General features: G+C 38.2%; 2 protein-coding genes across 5 annotated transcripts in view; both read right to left on the bottom strand.

The window, feature by feature from the left end:
* Nucleotides 1-12,234, bottom strand: part of ddr2.S (discoidin domain receptor tyrosine kinase 2 S homeolog) — a 44,471-nt gene extending 32,237 nt beyond the window's left edge. The window contains exon 1 of the mRNA XM_018261185.2: nucleotides 11,713-12,234. The gene's annotated coding sequence lies outside the window, so the exon portion shown is untranslated. The remainder of the gene's footprint in view (nucleotides 1-11,712) is intronic.
* Nucleotides 12,235-17,111: 4,877 nt separating this feature from the next.
* Nucleotides 17,112-27,906, bottom strand: part of MGC115510 (uncharacterized protein) — a 64,490-nt gene continuing 53,695 nt past the window's right edge. Inside the window, exons 4-10 of one of the 4 annotated variants that reach the window (XM_018259751.2) lie at nucleotides 27,699-27,878; nucleotides 25,322-25,482; nucleotides 24,623-24,752; nucleotides 23,455-23,545; nucleotides 21,570-21,661; nucleotides 20,242-20,347; nucleotides 17,112-18,124 (exon numbers count right to left, since the gene is read on the bottom strand). In XM_018259751.2, coding sequence (XP_018115240.1) covers nucleotides 17,977-18,124; nucleotides 20,242-20,347; nucleotides 21,570-21,661; nucleotides 23,455-23,545; nucleotides 24,623-24,752; nucleotides 25,322-25,482; nucleotides 27,699-27,878 — 908 coding nt within the window. In that variant the 3' untranslated portion in view covers nucleotides 17,112-17,976. 4 annotated transcript variants of the gene reach the window in all.

Here is a 27,906-nt window from a genome sequence, read left to right as displayed (position 1 = left end):
ATGGTGAATATCTCAACTAATGTTTCCTGTGCTCCTGTTTGTCATTCTGTATTACCCCTCCTGTAAACCTAGGATAATGATGTATTTGCCTATCTTTGTATGATTTTATCATTACATGTATGGCAACTTTTATGTCATGTTTGAGAGCCAGTGACACTGCACATGCTCATCTTGCTCTGGACTGATGTTGAGAAGCAACACTTAGGGGCAGATTTATCAAATGTAGAAGTGAATTTTAGAATAAAAAAACGTTGAATTTTGAAGTATTTTTGGGTACTTCAACCATCAAATAGGCCAAATTCGACTTCGATTCGAATTGAAAATACTTCGAAAATCTAAGTACTGTCTCTTTAAAAAACTTTGACTTCAACACTTCGCCACCTTAAACCTGCCGAATTGCTATGTTAGCCTACGGGGACCTCCTAGAAACTATAGCCAGTATTTGGCTACGTTTTGAGAAGTCTAAGGATTTTTTTGTAAAATCGTACGACCGTACGATCTTAAATATCCTTCGACTTCGAATGCCGGACTACCCTATTCCATGGTCGAATTTCGAAGTTTTTTGCACTTCGAAATTTTGACCCCTGATAAATCTGCCCCTTAGGGGTCATCAGAAATCGTCAAAACATTCAGAGAAAGTGAGGTTACATCTATCATGGCTGTGCATATGTGAATTTTATATAAAACAAAGGAAATATTTTTATAATGGATGATGCCATCATTTTTAAGTGTCTTTTAATTTTTCAGAATAGAAATGGTAGGGAGAAAAAGATGTCAGCAGAGAATTAATAGTTTTTCAGCACTGATATCATACTGTTATATTTTCCTTCATATCCTGATTATTACTTAGTGGTCTCAAATGTTGTAATTACTTCCATCCTTGAAATGAAGTTCTGCCAGCTCATGTTCCCTCCATACAAATTCAGAAGGTAGAACTTTAAGTTGATTGCTAGTGTCCTAACCACACATTTCCTCATAAGCCCAGTAAAATCCATTCTGATGATCCATCTGCCTGGTATAACATGCCCAACAGCATCACCCACCACAAGACCACCTGGAGCCACTTTTGAAAAATTCCTTAGAAACACTGCCTTATATCATGGTAGATTATGGATCACCTCCCAGAAAAACTTTGTTTTTTGTATTTATAATAACTATGATTAAAAAAGATGAATGCATCCTGAGGAAAATGAGTAATTATTTGTGGATTTTGAGAATCTCAACATGACTTTATTTTAGTAAATGAACATAGAAAGAACATTCTGTAAAAGTGAATGATGGATATTGATAATGAATAGTTTTTGGTCTTTCGTGGCCAATAAGTTTTAAGACAGTGATATGGTTCCAGGGAAGCCGGCTGATAAATAGGCCAGTTGTTGAAGTGTTAGTCTAAGGAATAACTGCACGTTCTGCTGTACAGTAGTTACAGTATTTGCAAGTTGAACCGGTTATTTTTAAATGTCACATAAGAAATAAATTAATGTTAAAAATTACATTTTTAAATGCAGATTTTTTGTGGAATATACATTTATTTGAAGTTCTTTCATTAGCTTTACTTTATAGTACTTAGTCTACACTACTGGCCATCTCTTTTACACTTGATAATTAATCCTTTTGACAAGCTCATTTAGGGGCAAATTCCCTAAGTGGCGCATATTCGCTAGTGACCGATTCACCCACTTCGCAACACTTTGCCAGGTGTAAATTCACCAGGACAACGCTAATTCTCTAAAATGCAAAGTTGCATCCAGGGCGCCAAACACTGGCAAAATTGCGCTAGCATTACTTCGCCAAGCGAAGTTACGCTAGTGCTGGCTAATTTGCATATGCCGAGATGTTAAAGTTGAATGGAGGTATATGTTGTAGCAAATACATTACATTCCACAAGGTCAGGGAATCTTAATAAAATAAAATAAAGTTGTTCTAATCAGGGCTGGTCCTATCAAATGTGGGGCCCAATTGGGACCATGTTGGCGGGGCCCCTAGACAAAGTTTTGCTGGCTCCCGACACACCAAGTATTTAGGAAAATAAGGGCATACAGGCACAAAATAGAAAGGAAAGGGGCAGACAAGGTAAGAGAGTGAGAGGAGTTGGGGGCAGGCCAGGCAGCATCATGTGCTGGGGGAAATATTACCTGTGCTGCCCTCTGGTGCGGGGCCCCCAGAGGCGCGGGGCCCAATTGGGCCCAATTGGTCCAATAGGCCTAAGGCCGGCCCTGGTTCTAATGCCCTACACATGAGCCCAGTGTATAGTTTATGTGCCATATGTTAGGAAATGTAGGGGGGGAACCTGGGTACCTAAAACATTTTTTTACGGTCTTTTGCAGCCTATCACCCTGAAAAAAGAAAAAGACGCCAGCATTTTTTGGGACTTAGAAAATTTTTCAACGAAAAATTGAGAAAGTCCTATCCACTCCATTGCACTTCATCTGGTCTGAGGTGGCTGGCGCAAGAGGTAACGTTCATTAAAATATGCATCTTAGCCTGGTGTTAGAGTGCGGAGCAACGCTAGCGTCTATTTCCATCGCTAGCGAAGTGACGCCTGCACCCGTTAGAGAATCGGCGTAGTCACGAAATGACATCACACTCGCGAATTTTCACCAGCGTTAGTCAATTCGCCCTTTAAGGAATATGCCCCTTAGTGTTGAATGGGGTGCTGGTGGCCCACCTGGAGAACTATATACAACAAAACAAACTTGATGTAAACTTACTCCACTCTTACTTACTTGACCACTCATTATGTGCTAGCATGTGACCAAACATGGATCCCTTCTGGTGCAGGTGGCATAGTGCTAGGAGCATTTTCTGGTCAAAATAATATTATTTCATCCAAATGGAGTGCAGGCTCTATAAGCTCACATGCCTGGTAGGGGAAGCAATTTTGCTATGACAGGTGCCTCTTTGAAGGTGGACTATTTAATTGCCAAAACAGTGAAATTCGACTAGAGAATTGTTAAAATTCAATTCAAGTTTTTTTAAAAATTCTAATTTGATTTTCAAAAATGGAACTCGAATTTGACTATTTGCCACCTTAAACCTGCCTTGTTGCTTTAGCATATGGATCCTATCCTGGGATCAAATTGTAGTTGTTTGTAGCCTTCTTGACATTCTGAGAAAAAAACTCGAATCGATTTTGATTTGAATTCAATTCAAATTTTCAGGTCGATCCTGTTCATCCGACTTTGCCAAAGTAGATTTTTTTTTTAATAAATTGCAAGTAGTCAAATTTTGTTCATGGGAGTTTTAAATAACTCCCATGAACTCGAAATTTGACCCTTGATAAATCTGCCCCTTATTGTCCCTTACTGGCTATGTGCATTCTTTGCATTCCCTGTATTCTGTTAAATTGACCCTTCACCCAAATATAGCTTTAAGCATCTTTTCAACATATATTCATCAAAGATTTTCAGTGGGTTTAATGTTGTTTGCAAATGTTATTGCTGTTGAAAGCAGTGGATGTTTATCCCTGGCTGGATAGGTTAAAGAGTCCTCCAAGGCCTTGAACCACAAGCAAAGCATGTCCTTGGCCTGCGCTTCCCTGGGGTAATCCACCTAACCTGGCCTTTTGTTCTGCCATGCATTGTCCCAACTGATCCACTTACCATCAGTATAAAATTTAAAGTACAGGAATGGGATACATTATGCAGAAAACTCCATATTACAAAAAAGGCCATCTCCCATAGACGCCATACTAATCAATTAATCCACATTTTTAATAATTATTTCCTTTTTTCTCTGTAATAATAAAACAGTACCTTGCACTTGATCCAAGCTAAGATATTATTATATATTAGTATTAATATTATTATATATTATTATTATATTTTATACATTATTGGAGGCAGAAACAGCTTATTGGGTTTATTTAATGTTTAATGGATTTTCTAGTAGACTTAAGGTATGAAGATCCAAATTACAGAAATATCTGTTAAAAAAAAACCCAGGTCCAGAGCATTCTGGATAACAGGTCCCGTACCTGCAATGCCTTTCCTTTCACAGTCCTCCAATATCTTGTGTCTCTATGTATGTCTGCTCTTTTGTAATTCTGAGGTATACTTGAATTACTATGTTAGTCAGTCAGTTATCAGAAAAAGAGTTATACATTGCAGCTAATTATATATATTAATGCCCCTGCTTTAGCAAAAATTGGTGTAAGAAGGCCAAAGATACTTTGCTGTGTGACATGGCTAGTTATTTGGTTGCAGTATTAATTCATGTAGTGCAGCATCATTTACAGGAAAAAAATCATCTTTTTTCCTACATATACAATAATCCACAGAATTTAATAAAAATGAAATTCATTTGTTTAAATCATCAGTTCTCTCATGATGTGACATCTTTAACACAAATGATAGCCTGTCCATTTATATAGCAGGAATATGTTTTTAATATTTGTTATAGCACCAGCGTTTCTAAAATTCCAATCTGGAAACGCAATCTGGAATCTCAAACCCTTGCAAATCAGTGCTATGAGCTGCGGCCATTTCTTACTGGGCTTTGGTAACAGAAAAGTTCTGCAGTCTGTGTGGGTTTCTGTTCCATTGGAATCTTATTTTCACTGACTGTGCTAGTGTCTGGTTGTGTATCATATATCACTGCTTATATAACACGCAACTATTGGAACGTGTTCCAGCCATTATGGCTTCTTTAGATATTTTATTGGAATATTTTATTTATCACAAGACTTAGGGGCAAATTCACTAAACGCTTGCGCAAATTCACTACCGTTCGCCTCCCTGATCGCAACTTCGGATTTTAGTGAATTTGCGTAGCGCTGGCGAAACTACGCCTGGTGAAGTGTGGCGAAGCTGTCGCTGGCGCAACTTCGGATCTTAGTGAATTTGCCCCATAATATTTTGGCAATGTGTTTCATCATATGTGGCTTGTTATGGAGATCTCTTCTTGTCTCTTGTATGATCACCAGATGTCAGTACTTAGAATGCTGCACAACAGACATTTGCATTCCAGCAAGGGAAACACAACTTGTCATACTTGGACCCATGGCACTTCAACTTACACTAATCTTATATGCTGGTCCAGGGGTACTCCATCTAAAAAAACAGCATTCGGCATTACTAAAGTCTGTGCCACTATATTTTCACTTTGGAAAATACATGATGTAATACCCTTACATTCATTGCTAAAATAAAAGCTCTGTTAAAGGGGTGGTTTAGCTTTTAGTATGTTTCAGTTTGACCAATTTTTAGCAACTTTTCAATTGGGGGTCACTGACCCCATCTAAAAAACCAATGCTCTTCAAGGCTATAAATGCATAGTTATTGCTGCTTTTTATTACTCATCTTTCTATTCTGGCCCTCTCCTATTCATATTCCAGTGACTTTTTCAAATCAGGGCACAGTTGCTAGGGTAATTTGGACCTTAGCAATCAATCAGACTGCTAAAACTGCAAACTGGAGAGCGGCTGAACAAAAAGTTAAATAACACAAAAACCACAAATAAAAAGTAAAAACCAATTGCAAATTGTCTCAAAATATCACTCTCACTATCACAAAAAAAAATCGAATTTCAAGCTATTTTTTGTGAACTTCAACTAGGTAAGAGTCCAAATTCGATTCAAAATTCAAAAATTTTAATATTGAAATTGTACTGTCTCTTTAAAAATTTGACTTTGACCATTCACCATCTAAAACCTGCCGAATTGCTGTTTTAGCCTATGGGGGACCTCCTAGAACCTATTTTGAGTCAATTTGTGGACTTTTTTTGGGAAAAACTTTGAATCAAATTCGATCGAATGCGCTATTACTTCAATTAGTACAATTCAATATGGAGCTATTCGATGGAAAACTGACCTATTCAGCCAAAAAAAAAAAATTCAACCTAATTTTGGTTGGTCTTTTTGAATCCGAATTTCGAAGTTTTTACAATTCGAAATTCGACCCTTGATAAATATGGCCCTAAAACTTAACTGAAAGGTGCAATGCCATTAAAACATGTACAATTCAAATGCGTGGCACACTTCTTCATTGCCTTCATACACTGTATTACATACAATGGTATTTCATTTCCTCCTATAATAGATACAATAGCTGAGGTTGATAGAAGACAAGTTAATGTAGATCTTTTTAATACCAATTAATGGGAAGGAAAACAAAGAAATTTACTTTGTTGATACTTTTCTTTTTTTCTTCAGCCTCAGCAATAGAACATGTGAGTGAGAAGGTGACTTTTGATAAAATTTAAGAGAGTCATTTGACACAAATGACATAAATAGAGACCAGTTATAACTGATGACATCACTAAGCATCATTGATAAGGATATCTTTTACAGGATATACTAGATTCTTGTATCATCTACCAACATAGCAAATGGGAATTTACAGTAAGTATATGGTAATAATTTTAATTAATGCCCTTGCTTTAGCAAAAAAATATTTTGTGAAAATGTTTCAATATTCCGTCAAGTTCCAGTAACTTCCAGTCCAGATCATAGAGATCACACCAACTATTCCATAATTACCTTTTGATATCTCCAGATACCTTCATGAACGTTGTTATGAATTTATATTATTCCATTAACTTAAAAGTTAATCTTTCAGGACTCTTGAGTGAATGCTCCTAGGACCTTAAAGGGGTGGTTCACTTTTAGGTTAACTCTAAGGGGCATATTTATCAAGGGTCGAATTTTGAATTTTAAAAACTTCGAAATTCGATTCAAAAAGACCAACCGATATTAAGTTGAAGTTTTTTTTTTACCCGAATAGGTCCTTTTCGATCGAATATGTCCGTATTCGGCCGAATTCGAATCGTACGAATCTAAGTAATATCGCATTCGATCGAAAAGTCCACCAATTGACTCCAAATAGCTTCTAGGAGGTCCCCCATAGGCTAAAACAGCAATTCGGCAGGTTTTAGATTGAAAATGGTCGAAAGTCGACAGTACATGATAAATTTCAATATTTGAATTTTTTGAATTTGAAAATTCACGACGACCTTTGATAAATCTGCCCCTTAGTATGTTATAGATTGGCTATTTCTAAGCAACTTTTCAGCTGTTCTTCATTATTTCTTTTTTTATAGTTTTTACTTATTTGCCTCATTCTTCTTACTCTTTTCAGCTTTTAAATGGGGGTCACTGATCCCATCTAAAAAACAAAGTCTCTGTGAGGCTACAAATGTATTGTTATGTATTTGATTACTCATCTTTCTATTCAGGCCCTCTTCTATTCATATTTCATTGATTCAAACACAATGCATGGTTGCTAGGGTAATTTGGACCCAATCAACCAGATTACTGAAATTGCAAACTGGTTAGATGCTGAATAATAAGCTAAATAACTTGAAAACAACAAATAAAAAAATTAAAACCCTTTACCACTACAAACGGTGAGCCGATCTACATACTACACATGATATTAAAAATTCAAGTTTCTGGTAACCCCCCAGCACACTGCTTAAAGGACCAGTAAAATCAAAAAAACACACCAAGAATAATTAAACTTTAAAATCGCACAGCCTTTATTAAGAAATAACTTACTGAACTCTGCTTGTGTTCCTCTTCAGAAAAGGCGATCCGGCGATCCATTGTGCAGCGCTCGATTCCTCCTTCCTTATAGCAGATAGCCAGGGAGGAGAAATCGAGCACTGCGCGATTTATCGTGGCCGTGTCGCCTTTTCTGAAGAGGAGCGCAAGTGGAGTTTTGGTAAGTTATTTCTTAATAAATGCTGTGCTATTTTAAATTCTAATTAGCATAATTAGTATTTTTTTAAAAAAATTTGATGTTACTGGTCCTTAAATTTCAGTCTGGGTGTCTTGCACTAGTGAATATTCCAGGACTTCCTCATGAAGTATCATATAAAATATGTACAGCCAGCAATAGTGTAATACGTTTTATTGAAAGTAAAAAATTCAAAGAAGGTACTCACAAGCATACAATCCTAATTCAGCATGTAGAGCAAGAGGTTGGATGGTTTTCACATGGTAACCCACCACACTTCCTCAGGAACCAAAATTGTAAAAGCAGTAAAAGAAAAAATTACCATAATGGGCATTTTCGCACCCTTCCGTTGTCTTACTATTGAGGATATGGAAATTGCGCATGTGATGTCATTCTTGTGCACGGCGGCGCGGCATATACATCATTTGTCTATTAAAAGATCTCTTGATGCACCTTACGGGATGTAATTATGCATGTGCACTCAAACCTCTATATATCCAATATATATGGGCAAAACAAATAAAACAGGACATATATAAAATCCTGCCAGTGTATAAATATAACCCACAAAAACCAATGCAGATAAATACATACAATTTTGAACTCAACCCTAGAACAGCCAAACAAAGATAAGGATTTTTTAACCTGTCCGATCGACCAAACGACCGATCTGCGCCGGACAAAAAATGTCGGCACTCTCCACTGCCCACTTGGCTGCCCAAGTGCCCACAGATTGTCCTACCTACGTAATAATTTTACATGAACATATGATCAAATATACCACATACTTTGACCTACAATTAATAAAGCACCTCACAACTAGTAAATTCTCTGTACTATGGGAACCAGGGAAGACACATATCTCTTATTACCACATATGTACGTTCCATTCAAACCAAAATGATCATGAATGGGCATATAGAGGTTAGAGTATGGTGAGGCAAAACACATTGAATCTCTTACACTACATTGAGGATTCACAACCTTTCTTAACCGTGAGCAACAATCTAATGTAAAAAGAGTTGGGAAGCGACACAGCTATGATAAAAGTTCCCGGGTGGTGCCAAATAAAGGTTGTGTTTAGCTATTTGGTAGTATCTGTGTGGTCTATAGTTGGCCCTTTTTGGCAGTATGTCTTGTTTTATTTAATCAAAAGTTGCCACAAAGCCAGGAATCTAAACAATAAAGCACCTGATTTAGGGACACTGGGAGCAACATCCAAGGGGTTGGTGAGCAACATGTTGCTCACGAGTATCTGGGTGGAGATCACTGCTCTACATGCTGAATTATGATTGTATGCTGGTAAGTATCTTCTTTGGCATATTTCACTTTCAATTAAACATATTGAATTATTGCTGGTTTTATATATTTTATATGATACTTTATGAGGAAATCTTGGAATACTCACTGATGCAAGACCCCCAGGCTGAAGTTAAGCAGTGTGTTGGGGGTTACCAGAAAATTGAATTTTGCATCTTTAATATCAGGTTCTGATGAGTAGATCGGCCAGAGCTGGAACTAGGGGTAAGTAAAAGAGGCAAGTGCCTAGTGAGCAAAGCTTGGGGGGCAGCAGACACCAAAGTTCCATATTGCCTACCCCTAGTCCGGCTGAGTGAGTTCTGCACATGTGCACTTGTACGCTCTCATCTGCACTCACGCTCACTCGCCTGTGAGTGTAAGTTTTTATACATGCACACATGGGAAGTAGGGGCAATGCGGCTGGCCGGGTTGACTGGTTCGCTCGGCCCGGCCTGTAGTGGTGAAGTAAGTTGACTATTCACTTTACAGTATACACCCATAAGTGTAAATTTGGATGCACTGTTTTTATACACATCTCATTTTCAAGGCATTGTGTTTTATTTTTAAATTACTACATTATACACATTCTCTTTTGCACTTCCTTGTAATTTTTACTAGATTGTCTTTGCATTTTGGACTTCTATACAGAAGGGAAGATTTAAGGAGGCTGCAATCTTACTTCACCTTTATTGTTTTGAAGATCATGGAAAGTGCCAAAAACAAATAGACTGGCATTTTTGCATATGTGTGATGTACTTGCACTGGCATTGATCAGCAGTTTTGCTAGGAGGCAATCTTTTCCATATTTTGCAACAGGGCAGCCCCACACACTATGCATTGCGCAGCTTAATGTATATGAAAAGATACCAACGTCTGGAATGTACCCAGAACTCATACACATATTTCTGTTTAATGCAGCCCCTTAAAGGAAAAAACATTTCATATGCAGGTATAGGTATCGAATCTCTAATCCAGAATGCTTGGCACCTGTTTTTGTTTGGATAAGGGTTTTTTCTTTTTTATCACCATACCTGAAAGAACAAAGAGTAATTCCCGGATTTCCCCGGTCTCTGATGAAGTGCAGTGACATGAAACGCGTGTTTTCAATGTATCGAGATGTTTAAATAAAGAAAGACTTTTTATTCACGAATTGTGTACAAGCGATTCTTCAGAGAGTGCGCCGCCATATTGATTGATGTTTGCCGGATCTCCCTTGAGCTGAGGGCCTGGGGCTGGAGCACCGAGGCCACATTTCTACTATGGTGAGTGATTCTACAAGATTGAAATTGTCATATACTTAAAAACGTTGTTAATTCCTGGATTGGCCAGGATGCTATTCCTGCTGCACGCCGTCACCAATGTCCCAGCAGTAATTTTCAGGTGTCCTGGACACCACACATGTGCAGTAGAGTAAAGATGGGTCTTAAACTTTAAAGTTGCACTCTGCTGTACATACCAGCTCTCTGGACAGAGCAGAGGAAAGCTGACAGAGTGGTGCAGCAGGAAATGCACCCTGGGCTGGTTCAGTTTTCAGCAGACAGAAGCACCTGCATGGATTAGTGGTAATATTCACTGGGGGTGCCTTACGACCCCCCCCCCAGTGCATTTTATTTTCCTCTGAACATTAAATGAACCAATAGGATTATTTTGCCACCAACATAGATTTATGCATCTTAGATATTGTCAAGTACAAGCTACTATTTCATTATTATAGAGAAATAATTTTTAGAAAAATAATTATTTGCTTAAAACTGACTTTCAGGATATCCGTTCCCAGGTAGGAAATCCCATACCTGTAATAGCATTATATTAACATTCCCTTAAAGGCTACAAGATGGCTGCACTTTGGATATCAATAAACTGAATAGTAATGTCGGGTTCTAGAAACTGTCCATGGACGGCCTTCCATGCAAACATCTCCTCTACTTTATTACACACTGGATGCATCGGTTTATCACTGCTTACTAAATTGGATCACAAGCCATGAATGAGTTAAACTCAGTTATACACAAGCTGCGCAGAACAGATATATACACCAGCTTGTACACCAGGGAATGCACAACTACCTAAAAACAGAGACTAATTACAGAGTACATATAATAGTATCTCACTCTGTACCACTATGCAAAGCTCTGTGTGAATTAGTTGATCACAAACCTGGACGATAAACATAAAAGTGCCGAATGCACATCCCAATATAGAGGAACTGGATGTAATAGCTAGAGAAGCAGCAGAGCCTTGCACAGCAAACGTGACACTTTCATATAAAAATCAGGTACAGTTGCATGATCTTTGGGGTTAACTTTAACCTCCAATTCCTTATAAAATGATGCAACAATGAGACAGATTTCACGTTGGCGACAATTGTACATTATTTGTGATACCTGCTCACACTTGGCATTAGCATAGAACCCAGATCCACTATGAGTGCTGGTTTCTGAACACACTCACATTATAATTATATCATATCAGTAGACTGGAATTAGCTATGAGTGATGCCACTAGCCCTACTCTGTGTCTATACTGCTACTGATTTAATCACCACTTCTGCAAGAGGATCCAGCCACTCCATGCCAAGCAGAATGCTGCCAGCCTAACTCGTTGAATAGTTGGTTACAAATGCACTCCGTTCTATAGTCAATAACAACTGGGCAAAAGATAAGATGCCAATGGTGCATTAAATATACAGAAAGGATAAAAACAAATTATCGGAAATATAGAAAAATATACTTAATACCTTCTCCAGAACTTGACTTCTCTGTTTTAATCCACTAAGCACACCCAGTCTCTACTGTTAGGATCAGCAGGGAAAAGTCATCTTTTTTAACAGAATTCCCCGTCCATCCCTTCCTGTAAAAGAGATGTAAAGTGGCTACTCCAGGCTGTAGTTGTCAGCTCATATGTGAACAATCCACTTTTACTGCCAATGTTTCATTCCTGCGGCACAGTCATCTCTGAAAAGTCCTGTCTTCTTTATTATAAAGCACTTCCGTGTATTCCATTAAGCTGTGGGTCCCTGTGCCTGCTGGAGGTAACACATATTATCATCTGTTGGTGAAACTTTCTCTCAATTTTATCAGTTTTCTGCATAAGGAGAGAGGGGAAAAAGAAGAGGAGGAGCACTTTCCGAAGGAAACGTCTGCGGGGAGGGACTGTACTGTTCCTGATGTAAGCTGCCTTTGAGAAAAGTTTAGTTTCTGGCTAAAACAGACTGACTGCCAGAATTCCCAGCATGCAACCTGAGTAACATTTGGTTTCAATTAAGGGGGGGGAAGCAGCTCACAATCACACTGGCCTCTCTCAGGTTTTTTCCTCCTGACCCCAGAAATGTTTACTGTGAAAAAAGACATATATCAAAATTGCAAGGCCTGCAGTTTCTCTTTCTTTCGGGAAAATACAGGAAATTAAAGACAATTAATAAAGATTAAATGCCGAAAGATACTGGAAACAAGCAGGGCCGGATTAACATAGTCGGCGCCCCTAGGCCCACTGCCGTTTGTCGCCCCTGTTCCCTCCCCTTTATTCCTGCAAATTTTCATCATTGGGACCAGAGCAATAGGGATTGGTGCACAGGAAACTATTGTATCTCCTGCGCATCCCTAGTGTTTTTGAACCAATGTGCATGCGGTTGGGCAACATGCTGCCCCCTAAAATCCTGCCGTCCTAGGCCCGGGCCTTTCCCCAAATCCGGGCCTGGAAACAAGGTCAGTTAAACTTGAGAAGCAGAGAACCTAGCCTAGTTAGGGTGAGACAGGCTAAAAGGAGCCAAAAAGCATAAGGCCTTCTGTAAAAAGAAGGTATTTACTTGTCTCGTGTCATATACAGTACATAGCACTGCCTTAAATGCAAAAATTAGATTTTAACTCTCACATAAAGCATTATGGGTGGTGCCATGCAAATCACTCCTTTATGTCCCTTTCAACCACTGGTTTAATAGCACAGATATAGCCTAGAAACAGACTGTCTACAAGTTTGGATATTAGGCTGTATTTGTGCTATAAACCAGGAGTGATTTGCATGTCTCTGCCCTTAATGCCTCTAGTTTTTTGGTATTTATTTTGTATGTGGCACGAGGCAAGTAAATACCTTCTGTTTTCAGAAGAGTTGATGCTGCAAGCTAAGCTTGAGAAACCCTTGTGTTGAGAGAAAAAAAACCCAGTAGGTAGGAAATAATGGACGGAGGACGTAAAAGAGAAGACAAAAAGAAGTAAACAGAATAATTAAATGAAGATAGAAGACAATTATAGTGAGTGGATGAAGCATCCTCTCCAGCTGCTCTTGTGGGTTTGGGTAAAATTGCTATGCTTTTCAATGGTCAAAGTAAAGAATCAGGTACAAATTACTGATGTGGGTAACAGGGCTGATACTACAAATGCTGAGTTAGGTGGGTAAACTAGGATGCACAAATAAATTTTGTGTGAGTTGAGACATATAGGCATGACAATGGGAACTAAGAAGCGCTGTACATTTCTATACTTTAAAGGGGTTGTTCACCTTCCAAACACATTTTTCAGTTCAGTTGTTTTCAGATTGTTCACCATAAACAAAGGCTTTTTTCAATTGCCTTCCATTTCTTTTTTACCGTTTTCCCAAAATTTAAGTTTAATGTTCGTGTCTCTAGTGTTTCAGTCTGGCAGCTCAGTGATCCAGGAGCATCGGAACGGTTACAATTTGCTACAATTAGTTAATACAATTCTCAGCAGTATCTGTGGAATTCTGCTCAGCAGGGACAAAGATAACAAATGTATCAACTAAATGTATCAGTTTAGAACAGTTAAAGAGTCGGCGACCCCCCCCCCCTTCCAGAGCTGCTTTAGAAGGTGAAAAATTAAACTTTACACTCCAATGTTAGAAAAACTGTCACAAATAGAAATTAGAAAGTCATTGGAAAAAGTCTTTGGGGCAGATTCACTAAAGGGCGAAGTGAATAACGCTGGCGAAAAATCGCCAGCGTGACGTCATTTCAGCACTTCGCCAATTTACTAACGGTAGCTGGTGTAAATTCGCCAAGGAAATAGATTCTGGCGCAACTTCGCACTCTAACACCAGGCGAATTTACGGTCTGGCGAAAGAGCGTTACTACACAAATTCACTACGTTTTTGATTTTACTGACCCTTACCTCTATCGCCAGACTTGCCTTCGCCACCTCAGACCAGGCGAAGTGCAATAGAGTAGACAGGAGTTCCTCAAAAAAAGTTTAAAATTTTTCTAAGTCCCAAAAATCGCTGGCGTTCTTTCCTATTTAAAGGGTGATAGACTGAAAAAGATCGTAAATTTTTTTTTCAGGTATCATCCTTCCCCCCTACATTTGCTAACATATGGCACCTAAACTAAACTGTGGGCACATGTGTAGGGTATTATAACAACTTTTATATAATTTTATTAAGGTTCCCTGGCCTTGTGTAGTGTAATGTATTTGCTGCAGCATATACGGCCATTGTACTTTAACTGCACGCCGTATGCTAATTAGCCAACGCTAGCGTAACTTCGAAACTGCTGAGCGTAATTTCGTGTTCGGTATCCTGTGCGCAACTTCGGATCTTTGTGAATTAGCGTTGTCCAGGTGAATTTACGCCTGGCGAAGTGTTGCGATGTGCTCGAAGCAATCGTTGGCAAATTTTCGCCTGTTAGTGAATTTGCCCCATAATTTCTGCTGAACTACAAATACAAATAAACTGAAAAAAGTGTTTGAAGGTGAACAACTAATATTTGGGCACATGATTAGTGAAATGATCTGCCACTTGGTCTATACTGCTGCCTGTGTGCTGAAGGTGTTAGTAATAGACACGTACTGGCATGTAGTGATGCACCGCTCTCGCATACGTCTTTAGTTTACTGTACTGGCACGTTGGTAAGTCTATTGCACCTTCAGCCCTAAAGCAGTATGAGAGAGGGGCCCATCACTATGTACCTGGAACAGAAAAAGTCACCAAGACAAAAAAAGTCGCCATAAGAAAAAAAACCGCCTATTGACTTCAACGGTTTTGGACAAAAAAGACGCAGAGACAAAAAAGTCACCACAAGAACAATCATCTTTGACGTTAATGAATTTGGAGGGAGAAAAACATTTTGTTCATAAAAAAATTGCCGTCCATTGACATCAATGTATTTCACTAATTTTTCTCCATTTCCCAAATTTTTGGCAAACGAAACGGGACAGATTCGCTCATCGCTATCTGTGAGCAAGTGGTGCTTGGTACATTAGAGAACTGCATAGGAACAATTCCTAACTTTTATTTCAAAGTGGTTTCTCCATGCAGAATTCCCAGCAGCTGCCTACAAGAAAAGCTCTCCCAAACTATAGTGTATTTTTGTTTACATTCAAAATAAAGCTTTGTTTTAGTAATTCAAATTATGTTTATCTTTCCACTGTTGTTTGGGTTATTCTGCAAACTTTTCTCGTTCATTCACCAATTCATTCAATGTACTTGGGTTTTATCATCACATCTGGAAGTTCTCAAAAAGGGGATGTTTTTATATATCTCCACTCGATAAAAGATTGCCGTTACAGCTGCAGAACTTTAATTTCTGGACTTTTAAGGCACTGAACACTTCTCTTTAGTAATCTGCTGTTTTCATCTGACTTCTTATTAGCAGGGATGCAACAAATCCAGGATTCGGTTTGGGATTCGGCCAGGATTAGTCCTTTTTCAGCAGGATTCGGCCGAATCCTTCTGCCCAACCGAACTGAATCCGAAACCTAATTTGCATATACAAATTAGGTGTGGGGAGAGAAATTGCGTGACTTTTTCATAAAACAAGGAAGTAAAAAATGTTTTCCCCTTCCCACCACTAATTTGCATATGCATATCTTTCGTGAAGGATTCGAGGGTTCGAAAATAGTCGATTTGGTGCATCCCTACTTAGTCATATTTTAACAAAACTGTTTATGTTGTACTTCCCATGTGGTAGCTTCATTTCTCATAGTAAGGAGGCAAGGTGGGAAAAAAGATACACTTCTATCAAGTTCATCCTTCTTGTGAAGAAGCCTGCCTAATTGATTTAGGAAGGTAAACAAATCCCAACCTGAAGCCATCTTCAGTTTCCATCACGGTTATTTGTTCTGCCTCATTTTGCAATAAGAAAAAGTATCTATCTAACCTGGGAAAATGGGAAATAAAATGTATAATTTAAAGCTGGAAAGATGGCTTGGACTTACAAAGGGGCTCTTCATTATGGAAGTTATTGGCTGTGCGAGGTGATGTGCTCCACTGTCTAAAAACTGGAGCTCAAAACTTTACTGCTTACTCAAGGTCAATACTCTTTTGTATGCAAAAAAAAGCTTTTTATTTCTTTTAGTAGCCACTGAGTTAAACAGAATGTTTTCCACAAAACACCAAATCATCCTTAATTAAGATGACCCCCAACACACTTCCATTTAGCCTATAGCTAGCATTTTAATTCAGTGGCATTTAACGATGAACCTCATCTGCTCAGTTCTCCAGTTTAGTCAAATTCCCTCTGTAAAGCAGAAACATCCTGCATGGAACTTTGTTTTCAATTTTGGAGTTATGTCAATATCTGTGTGTTGATACAGCGTTGGCCAGTGAAACCTTTCTTGCTTTCAAATATAAGTTCCACTGATAGATCATTCTGCTATTGTGTATCTGTGTTTCAATATATGCAGTACATCAGAGATGTCCACCCTCGGACCCTTCAGAAGAGGTCCCCCTGTTCTGGCTCAGCAACAGTGCCGGGCCTAGCTGGCTGGGCATCCTAGGCTACCCAGCCGGCTATCTCACCCCTGCCCACTATGTGCACATACAAACAAGTATGCATGTGAGGTGGGAGCGCGAACATGCATGCATGCTCACAGGATCGGAATATGAGTGGGCTGCCAGAGATCAGCAGGCAGCCAGGAGATGAGAGTCCAGAGTAGGGGAAGGCAAAGAGAAGAAATACGTACCTAGCATTGCCTACCCCCACTGGGCCCTGTTCTGGAACAAACTACAAAACTAAAGCTACCAAACATAAAGCAACACAACTTTAAATACACAACCTCCTGTATATAAGCATGAACTTCAATATTACCTCTTGCTCCAAAACCAAGGATACATGCCGAATAGAATACTTTACACTGATGAGTGTATAAAGATTGCCAGTAGGGATGATAGCTATTAAAGTGGAACAACCAATCAGAGTTGAACTGTTTATGAACACATTACAAGGCAAGAAATAAAAAGGAATATAAAACAAGACACCCAACATATGACTGGTTTAATTGATAATGATTTAAATGTTTTAAATACCATCTCTTGGATGAGCTATTTAATGGTAAATGTGCAGCCTATAATGATCTGTAGTAACAGATTTTCTTAAAAGTCATTAGAGGCTCCCCTACATATTGTTTTGTCTTGGGTTTTCTTTTTTTTAACCTTGCATATAACCATGAGTTACTGTGCAGGGCTTTACAGGGAATTACAAATCTTTACATTTATATACGTTACATTTAAAAATTACATTTAAAAAAAACCACAGCACAATGCATAACAAAATAGATTTGTATCCACTGGGAGTCTGTAGAATATTAAAATGCAATCCATAGAATGTCCAGCAATACCTTTCAGAAAAATAACAAAGGTCACTACTAGAGCTTTCTCTCTTAGCCAAGGCTGGTTAAATGTTTTCTAACAGTATCCCGACTGATAGATCTCATATCATGAATCCTCTCTCTTTATAAGCCAGGTCCAAGCTCGTCTCCATTGGGGAAATATATCCCATTTGCCATGAGTGTAACAGTATTGCAGCTTTAATCCACAATTTTGCAGCAAAAAAACATGCACCTGCACAATACAGGTGACCGGGTGACAGCTACTGAATATGGCACGAATGCAATGTCTATGTTGTGCCAAGACAATTATAGGCAAGACCACGGTCACGTCACCGTGGTATATAACCTGCGTCATTTCCACGGATAAGCAGGACGCGGAGCAATTAGAGCACAGAAATATGCAAAAGCTTTGTTACAGGTCCTGTTAGCCGAGGTATGAATCCATATCATCATGAAATTTGATGAGGTGTTTCCAGCATCTCCATAAGAAACGTATCAATGGGTGTGTCTCCAATGAGCTTGAAGAAGAAAAGGTGCTCCAGACACTTAAGTCCAATAGATCTCAAAGCTGGAAGTCTTAACAGCAATTTTGCAAACCTGGAATGCAAAAAAGACCTTTAGGACTTTGATGGTAAAAAAGGATCATCAGAGGTAATATATGTGTTCATGTGTGCACTTTCAGTGACATTTTGCAAATTAACTAAATGAGTTGCGATTAACATAATTAGTACAGAAACCATGACCCATAGAGCTTACAGTCTGAGTTATGCTGTATATTGGGGTATCGGACATTCTGGGGACACTGATAAAGGGTAGCAAAGAAAGTGAATAAGAAAATGTCAGCGCAGCACCTTTGGTGAGAATAACAGTATTATATAGAGATGAGTACTATTTGCTTAAAGGATAACTATACCCCCAGAATACTTAAGCAACAGATAGATTATATAATCAAAATAAGTGACCTATTAAAGAAACTAAGAAAGATTATATAATCAAAATAAGTGACGTATTAAAGAAACTGGTATAAATATTTAAGTAAATATTGCTCTTTTACAGCTCTTGCCTTGAACTATCATATTGAGATGGTCTGTGTGTCGCCTCAGAGATCAGCTGATCAGAAATACTGCAGCTCTAAATGTAACAGGAAGAAGTGTGGAAGCAAAAGACAGAACTCTGTCTGCTAATTGGCTCATGTGACCTAACAAGTATAGTTTGTTTGTGTGCACGGTAAATTCTACGATCCCAGATGGCGGCCCTTATTTTTTAAAATGGCAGTTTTCTATTTAGGATTACCCAATGGCAAATACTACAAAAAAAGTATATTATTATGAAAATGGGTTATTTACTTGAAGCAGAGTTTTACATATGAGCTGTTTTATGCAATATCTTTTTATAGAGACCTACATTGTTTGGAGGGGAACGATTTCCTTTAAATCTCCACTGTTACAGTAAAACTAGACAGTATGACTGCATTTACACTAACATTTGCTGAAAACTGACAACTTTTTGCTCAACCTAACAATAATGGAGTTCTTTTTGCAAGTACAAAACAATGTAGATGCAGTATTAAAAAGGTAATGGTTAGGGAAAGGTGGCCACATGAGTTGTGAAAAAATAAATTTTTTCCAACTGTATTAATGTTGATCTAAAACGTGCAAATGGTGACAGAGTGTTACAGTGTGAGTGCCCAACTGTCACTTGTGTGGCTTTTTATCTGTAAGCAAACTATGCAGTGCCCATAATTGCCCAAAAGATGGCAGTGTTGAAATAGAAAACAAAATACATGAAGACCAACCATCACCCTTGCACATAGCTTATTATATTATTATTATTATTTTCTAAAATAGTAAAAAGAAACATGAATGATATAATTATTCCCAGTATGAAAGGCAAAGTAGAGAAAAGTCTAGTAATAAACAATTTTAGTAATAAACAATTTTAGTTCAAAACAGTGTATGCAAACAATATGCCTGTTTAACTGGTATCGTTATGATTTATGATGAGGTTTGAACTGTTATTTAGAAGACCTAAACACAAGTGATTGTCTGCACAAAGCAGCAGATGCAGTTACAGGTATAACAGTGCAAGATGGTAAGATGGTGGCAGGCACAAATGTTATCCTTCAGTTGAATAAATCAGACCTTAGGACCGTATATTAATACTAGACGGCTCTTCGTCAAAGTAAAGCAAAATAAATCTACCCATTACGGGCCATTTATTGGATCTAAAATCTTGAATTTATAATCTTATGTAGGCATTTTCAGGGCCAGGTATAATTCAGGAAATAGATGGTATGCGGCTTCCCAACCTTAGAGATCCTAGCCTTCTGTCTGCAAATGAACTAATGCAACAAGTAGAAGTGCATTTATTGAAAAACTAATAATCTGTTTGTCCTGTAGAGCTACCATCTTTTTTAAAAAATAAAAAAAAGACGCACTTAACAATATGAGCATCAATGGGGGTCATTTATCAACACTGGGCAAATTTCCCCATGGGCAGTAACCCATGGCAACCAATCAAATTTCTGCATTGATTGTTCTACTTGCAGCTGGCATCAGAAAGCTAATCACTGATTGGTTGCTATAGGTAACTGCCCATGGGCAAATTTGCCCAGTGTTGATAAACGAGCCCCAGTGACATCTCTCTGCAACTCTCTGTAAAGCAGATTGTACAGCATTCCTGTGATGGGTACATACAAAATGATCCTTTCTCACCTTCCTGGTTGGTCTGGGTACTTTTGCTTGGTATAGGATTCTAAAGTGGCGTAGACTTTTTCACGCAGTGCCTCAACCTCTGCAGCATTGGACAGTCCCTTCGCATCTAAAGATCAAAATGAAAGAGTCCTGTTACCTCTGTCCCTTGGAACATTCATAGAACATAATGCCCATAACAGAAAAACACAAGAATCCTTTAAGTAAAAAATATAGAAAAATATTCATTGCTGGGAAACCAAAGATCATTGAAGTGAAAATAAAGTGGTGCAATGTGTTTATTATTTGTATTCCACAAGACTGGCTTCTGCAGACCATGCAACTACAAATGACTTCTACAGGGTAGTCAGGTACATCTGCCAACCCAAACATATGAAGCGCTGAAGGGATCTACACTGGAGTAAACTTGCCAGCCAATGAGTTAAATGAGTGAAACACCACAGATGTTGAAATCTTTGCACAATACATTAAATTAATGGTTCTTAATGCCAATAACTCTGCCACTGTGTTCCCAAGAGGCTTATTTCTGAATGCCGATCAACATTGTCCTTTGGAAAGTATAGGATCCATTATCCAGAATGCTTGGGACTTGGGGTTTTCTGGATAAGGGGTTGTTCCATAATTTACATCTCTGTACCTTAAGTCTGCTGAAAATCATTTAAACATTTAAATAAACCTAATAGGATTGTAACTTAGTTAGGCTCAAGAGTCAAGTGCAAGGTACTATGCAAGTCAAGTGCAAATCTATGGGAGATGGCCTGCATGTAATTTGAAGCTTTATGGATAACAGGTTTTAGGATAAGGTATCCCATACCTGTACAATAAATGCTTTGCAAAGGGGATCTCACAAAAATGTTATATTACATTTGCCAGCTGATACGACCTTTTTATTTTTTTTATCACCCTTATAATACACAAAAGCCATGAGTATCTTGTAAATAAATAACCTATAAACGGTGACTAGTGATGTCATCAGTTATAAACTGTAGTGGTTATAAACTGTAGTGGTGTCATTTTTGTCACATGACTCAGTAAAACGTGTATATTATCATAAATAAAGTACACCCTGTTGGAAAATATGAGGATAATAGAAGTAACCTCAGAGTTCCATGACCTGTATAAAAGCACTCGGCCTTCAGCTGATGTTTTAATAACCGAATAGGATTGTTCTTCTACTACCATGGATTCTTATTAACTTTGCAATCTACCTACAAGGCCCGGTCATATGATTATAAAGAAAAAGCAAATCAGTCAAAAAGTAAGCATTGATATCATACTGGAGCTAGATAACGGTATCTCTTAATTTTTGTTATTAAGAGGCAAAGCCTTACCTGGATTAAACAGAACAATAGCTCTCAGGCATCCCAGCTCCGATTTATCCATTTCCATGTCTTTCATTTTAGAAACCAACTCAGTTAGCACCCTGTTCATAGAGATTGAAATGGGAGGATGCAGGAGTCAATGCCTCTTATAGAAATAAATCAACAGGATATTAATAATGCTTATTATACTTTCTTTGAGAGCAACTTAACTTTTCTGACTAGAGTCGATAATTTCATGCTTAGATATTATATACTATTTACATAACTCAAGCTAATTATGTAGGGTTCATAGAGGCCGGTCAATACTTACATAGTTACATAGTTAAATTGGGTTGAAAAAAGACAAAGTCCATCAAGTTCAACCCCTCCAAATGAAAACCCAGCATCCATACACACCCCCGTCCCTACTTTCACATAAATTCTATATACCCATACCTATACTAACTATAGAGTTTAGTATCACAATAGCCTTTGATATTATGTCTGTCCAAAAAATCATCCAAGCCATTCTTAAAGGCATTAACTGAATCAGCATCACAACATCACCCAGCAGTGCATTCCACAACCTCACTGTCCTGACTGTGAAGAACCCCCTACGTTGCTTCAAATGAAAGTTCTTTTCTTCTAGTCTAAAGGGGTGGCCTCTGGTACGGTGATCCACTTTATGGGTAAAAAGGTCCCCTGCTATTTGTCTATAATGTCCTCTAATGTACTTGTAAAGTGTAATCATGTCCCCTCGCAAGCGCCTTTTTTCCAGAGAAAACAACCCCAACCTTGACAATCTACCCTCATAATTTTAGTCCTCCATCCCTCTAACCAATTTAGTTGCACTTAGTCTCTGCACTCTCTCCAGCTCATTTATATCCCTCTTAAGGACTGGAGTCCAAAACTGCACTGACATCTAAAATTGCTCTTATTGGTCAAGACAATGAGGTTCATATACTAACATAGGTGCTAGATGAAACCAGCGGTAACAAGAGCAACCAACCAGAGTTTAATTCTGATGAGGTTACTAGAAGTTAGAAAATGAAAGCAAAGATCTGATTGGTTGCTATTGAAAAATGCACTGGTGCAATGTAGCTCCTATTGTAGTGCAAAATAGTGAAAAATAAAACATACAAAATAAGAAGTGAAAACTGCAAGACATGGCCCCTTAAAATGATGGTACCATATTCTCCGAGCTGTCCAATAGGCTTACAGCAAAATGTAAACCTGTGTAATATATCCACCCCCCCCAAACTCTGAGGGTTCTGATTATCACCCTTTCTTGCCTTATACCTAAGTTCCCAAAATGTCTGCTTTTGCTGCTTAGAAAGATTCTAGGGATGGATGGGTGAGACACAAGGAAACAGCAAACTTTGCAGTCTACATGAGGCCCCTAGCATTAGGTGTCATAGTGGTAGACATGGAGACAGTGGGGCTCATTTATAAACACTGGACAGATAGCCAGCTGCAAGTAGAACAATGAAATAAAAAATCTGATTGGTTGCCATGGGTTACTGCCCCAGTGCAAATTTGCATTTATACGATTGCCTGCCCTCTCAGGCTATAAAGATGGCCATAGACGCAAAGATCCGCTCGTTTGTCGACATCGGGAGTAATATGAACGTTCGGCCGTAGGGCCGAATGATCCAATTACGATGCGCAATTGGCTCCGATCTCCGCAAGACGAAAGATGTCGGCACTCACCACACACGATCCAAAAATCGTACGAATCGAGGATAGGATCTGTGTCTCTATGGCCAGCTTAAGCCAGAGATCAGCACCAAAATCATATAATTTAATAATTTAACTGCACTGTATTGCTTCATTCATGATGCAAAAATTAGCATACTACTATTGTTATGAGTTAAATGTATTTTCTGAACTACAACACCACATTAACTTCATGTACCTGTCAAAGATGGAGCCTACTCCCGCATTGTGTGCGCTGCTTCTGTGGACATGTAAACCAGTGGCCAGAAGAATTCCATCCTGCACAGACACTGAGCGGTGCGAGAAGGAAGCAATAAGTAATTCATTCCAACCTGCAATGTAAAGAGACTATGAAGAGCTCACCTGTCTGTTGGCATGAAAAGCAGATCTGTTTCCAACAATGGTACATGCATGATGCTAGCCATGTTTCTTATTTTATATATAATAATAATTATATAATATATCTTGCACAAAGTCAATGTCAGATCGAAGGCAGATGAGCATGTAGTGTGAGTTGTCATGATGTGAAGTTATAGAAGGGAAACTGATCTATTTACAGTAATACAATTTCATCATACTTTTTGACTCAATAAAATTTCAGACAATCTTTATTTTACAGTACCGTATTTTGAATTTATTTGACCAGTACATGTGTAGTCTGCAGGATCTCATAAATGCAGAATTAGTAAAAAGGAAAAAAATGAAAGTATAAATATGATGTATTATGCAATATTTCTTATTTGTAGAAAAAGTATTCAGACTAAATACTTAAAATACCATCAGTCAATTTAATAAGAATAACTGCTATTTGAAGGAGGGGTAATTCTTGTTCATTAAACAATTATTATATTGTGACTTTTCATTGTGCCTTGCAGTGGCATAACTTGGGACTTGAGGTGTCCGTTTCCCCTGTACTGGCGCTAGCTGTAAATGCTGGGATGGGAACAGGGTTCGTGGAGTGTGAGCAGGTTACAGTTCCTTACCATGATCTCTCTTTGGCAGGGTCTGCACCCCTATAGTAACATCACTCTTTGAAGAACAACTAGAATAACGTTTCATAACTTGTTTTCTCAGAGGGAAATTAAGTCTGGGATTCTTCCAACCACAAAAAACTGGTTAACAAACAGCAACCACTTCCAAATCCCAACTGAGTTGAGAATCAATTCTGACTCATTACTGCCTCAATGTACAGATGTGCTTTATGTATTTGCTCCCACCCAGGGGGTGTAGGTGAAATTTCAGATGGAACTACCATATGAATAGTATCAATATTTCATTCATGGTAGGAGTCAGATGCATACCGTATATGAATCTTGTCAGTTTGTTCTTACATAAAACATGCCAATGTTCCAGGGCCTGTTATTTACCTGCTCTCAACAGAATTACTTGGTCTTCTAAAAGCAAATCTGAAAAATGTGGAATTCTTTTGGCCCATTCAACCAGGGTAAAGAGTTGCTTGTCTGCGGCGTGGCATATATTGGTGACAGGATCATTTGTCTGTGAACACAGAGAATATAATATGGAGGTGAAATCAAACTGTGGAAATGTAAATGCATTTCTTTATGTTATTTTGAAATTAGAGGGGTCTTCCATGCAAAAGCTTTTTGTTTTTGCATTAAAAGAAAATGGAACACTACATATCTTTCCAGTATACATTTTTTTCTATGGGTTCAGAGTTATTTGTAGAGATAATTGCTGTAAAAAGTAGTATCTGCATGGCTGTTAGCACTCCTGACTCTCACTGCTGAAACAATGGTTCAAGGTAGCATTAATCCCAAATTTCTACCTAACTGGCCTTCGTTTCCATCCTTTGCTTTGAGACAAACTAAGTTTAAAGTAACTCCCTATATTTTACTAATAGCCATAACAGACCAGGCAGTCCTGCATTAGGATCTGGCTTGTGATGTTTCTAATTACTTTGTGAATGATAGAAATGCATCTGTTTTAACACTCCTGGGGTTCCTGGTCACGTTGTTTATTGGATTTTGTTTTCCCACATTCAGGAAGGTTTTCCATGGGAAGTACAACTGGATGACCTAACGAGTATAGGCAAGAATAAACCTTACAGAATTTGGCAAACCAGCGTCTCCAAATGCTTCTATCTTCGGTTCCACTGCCAGCTCTGCTTCCAGAATTCTCTCCACTGCCATTTCCTCACTTGTAATGCTAGTAGATTCTGCCTCTGTGTCACTTTTCTCTCGGCTTCTATGCCTTTCTTCTTGGACTGCTGCCAGTGAGAATGACACGTACAAAGTCAGTAATTCCACAAGATTTAAAGCTAAATTTAATGTAAGGTATTCTGCAGCAGTGCCACGTGGTAGGGCAAAAGAAGGTTAACACAGCTGTTGTGCTTAACTTTTGAGTGAAGGCTTTTGTTCAATTCTGTTATACACTGGTCACTTCTCCTTTCTGGCCAGGTCAACATAACAGCTAAGGCATTCACTCCTAATTGCCCTGCCAACAAAGGGCTAACCAGGAACTAACTCTAAAGACAAAGGAACCTAAAAAATTCTCTCTTATTGATTATGATAACCAGCAAATAAGGCCACAAAGGCAAAGTTTTGGTCACTTACTTGACTTGATCTATGTTGAACTCCCTTATGGTGGCCAAACATGAACAGATGCTATGTATATACAAGCTGCCCCCCGGGTGGATTGTTTAGATTTAGAACATTAGGCATAAGTTCAATGCTGACAAGCCCATAAATGGGCTGAATTGTATCAGAGGTCAGCTGATTTTTGTGTATTTTCAATAGCTGGGCCATTGTTGACATTTCTTTTCTAGATCTATGTAATATACTGAATATTTTTTGATTACATGCCTAGTGCACAAAACACGTATTTGCATAAAGTGACGTTTTTAATCAAAGTACACTTCTTCTGAACAATGTCTGGAATGTTCAATGTTTTTTTCCACACTGCTATTATTTGGAACAAGCTATTATTATTTTGAACAAGCCTTAATTAATAAATCAGGGACACAGAATCAGCAGCAAGCAAGTCATGACTGTTGGGTCTGCTGGTTTTCTATTACTCTACTAGACCTACTAGTAAATTATTTGCCCTGTATAATATCAACCATAAAAAGTGATTGATCAGGTTAGTGTTGTCGGACTGCTATTATCCTGAACACAGGTACGTTGATGACATTGGAAGATCCAAGATGGTGGCCATGATGGAGGGGGAATGGAGGAAAGTGCAAAAGCGCAGTGAGGGAGAAGGGAGCATTATTTAAAAAAAAACAAGTCACTGATCTGCTAGAGGCAAGAGCACTCCTTGTCCTTTAAAGGGGTTGTTCACCTTTAAATTAACTGTTAGTATGATGTAGAAAGGGATATTCTGAGACAATTTGCAATTGGTTTTAATTTTTTATTATTATTAAATAATAATTATTTATTATTTATCTTTTTATTCAGCGGCTCTCCAGTTTGCATTGTCAGCAATCTGGTTGCTAGGGTCCAAATTACCCTAGCAACCATGTATTGATTTGCATGAGAATATGTAACATTACTAGGGGAGGGTCGGAACAGAAAGGAGAGTAGTAAAAAGTAGCAATAACAATAATTGTGTAGCTTTAGAGAGGATTTGCTTTTAGAGGGGGTCAGTGACCCCCTTTTGAAAGCTAGAAATTGTAAGGAGAAGAAAGCAAATAATTCATAAACTATAATGAAGACCAATTAACTTGCTGTCCTATATACAGTAACTAAACTATGATGATAAAATATTCATAATTTGTGCAATACAGAAAAGTATAGCTTTGGGCTTTATGTTCAATAAGTTAAAAGGGGCTGACACTCTCAACATCTAAATGTATTTTTCTATCTTAACTAAAGACATCCAATAGTTATTATGTCTGGTGGCCTCACACATGTATTTGTTTTGGAAGGCATCTTCATGGGACATTTTAACCACCACCGCTTTAGGAATTTGCAAACAAGGACAATGTGGCTTCATTCTGCCCTTTGGTTTTGTGGTTTCCAATTTCCTGCCCTAAGACATTATTTTGGTAACCTCTTGAACCTAGTGGTGTACTTTAATATCCAAAGAAAGTCCACCCCAAACACATACAGAAGAGATGTTTTAATTTGAAATATATAATAACTTGGATATCCAAAAAGTCAACATCATATAAAAAGTAGTTTATACCATTTTAATACCTATAGAAACACACTAGTTATTTTCATTACAACAGTGGCTACAAAGTTTGTTCTCAGACATGGCTAATAGTGCCAGTTCCTTGGGAAAACTCACTTAAGCACAAATAGATAAATTAGAAAGTGAGGGCGCAGAGTACATGCTATATTCACTCTTGGCAGCATCTCTGCCTTAAGCAATAATGACCATTTTTATATTCGACTTGATGCTTTGGAAAATGATGATGAGCATGTTATTATTAAAAAAATGTTCTTTTGCTTGTCAGTACCAGATAAAGTGCAGACTCACCTTCCCGCTTCATACCCATGGCTAGACACTTCTGATAGCGACAATACTGGCATCGATTGCGCTGACGCTTATCAATCAAACAGTCTTTGCTGTCTCGACATGTGTAAAACAAATCTTTCCTTATTGTGCGTTTGAAAAAACCTTTGCATCCTTCACAACTGTACACCCCATAATGTTTGCCTGGAAATAAGCAGAAATAAGTATAGAA

The sequence above is a fragment of the Xenopus laevis genome, chromosome 4S, assembly GCF_017654675.1.
Source record: "Xenopus laevis strain J_2021 chromosome 4S, Xenopus_laevis_v10.1, whole genome shotgun sequence".
Taxonomy (NCBI): domain Eukaryota; kingdom Metazoa; phylum Chordata; class Amphibia; order Anura; family Pipidae; genus Xenopus; species Xenopus laevis.
The sequence above is the reverse complement of the archived record's forward strand: the minus strand, read 5'-3'. Positions and strand labels throughout refer to the sequence as shown.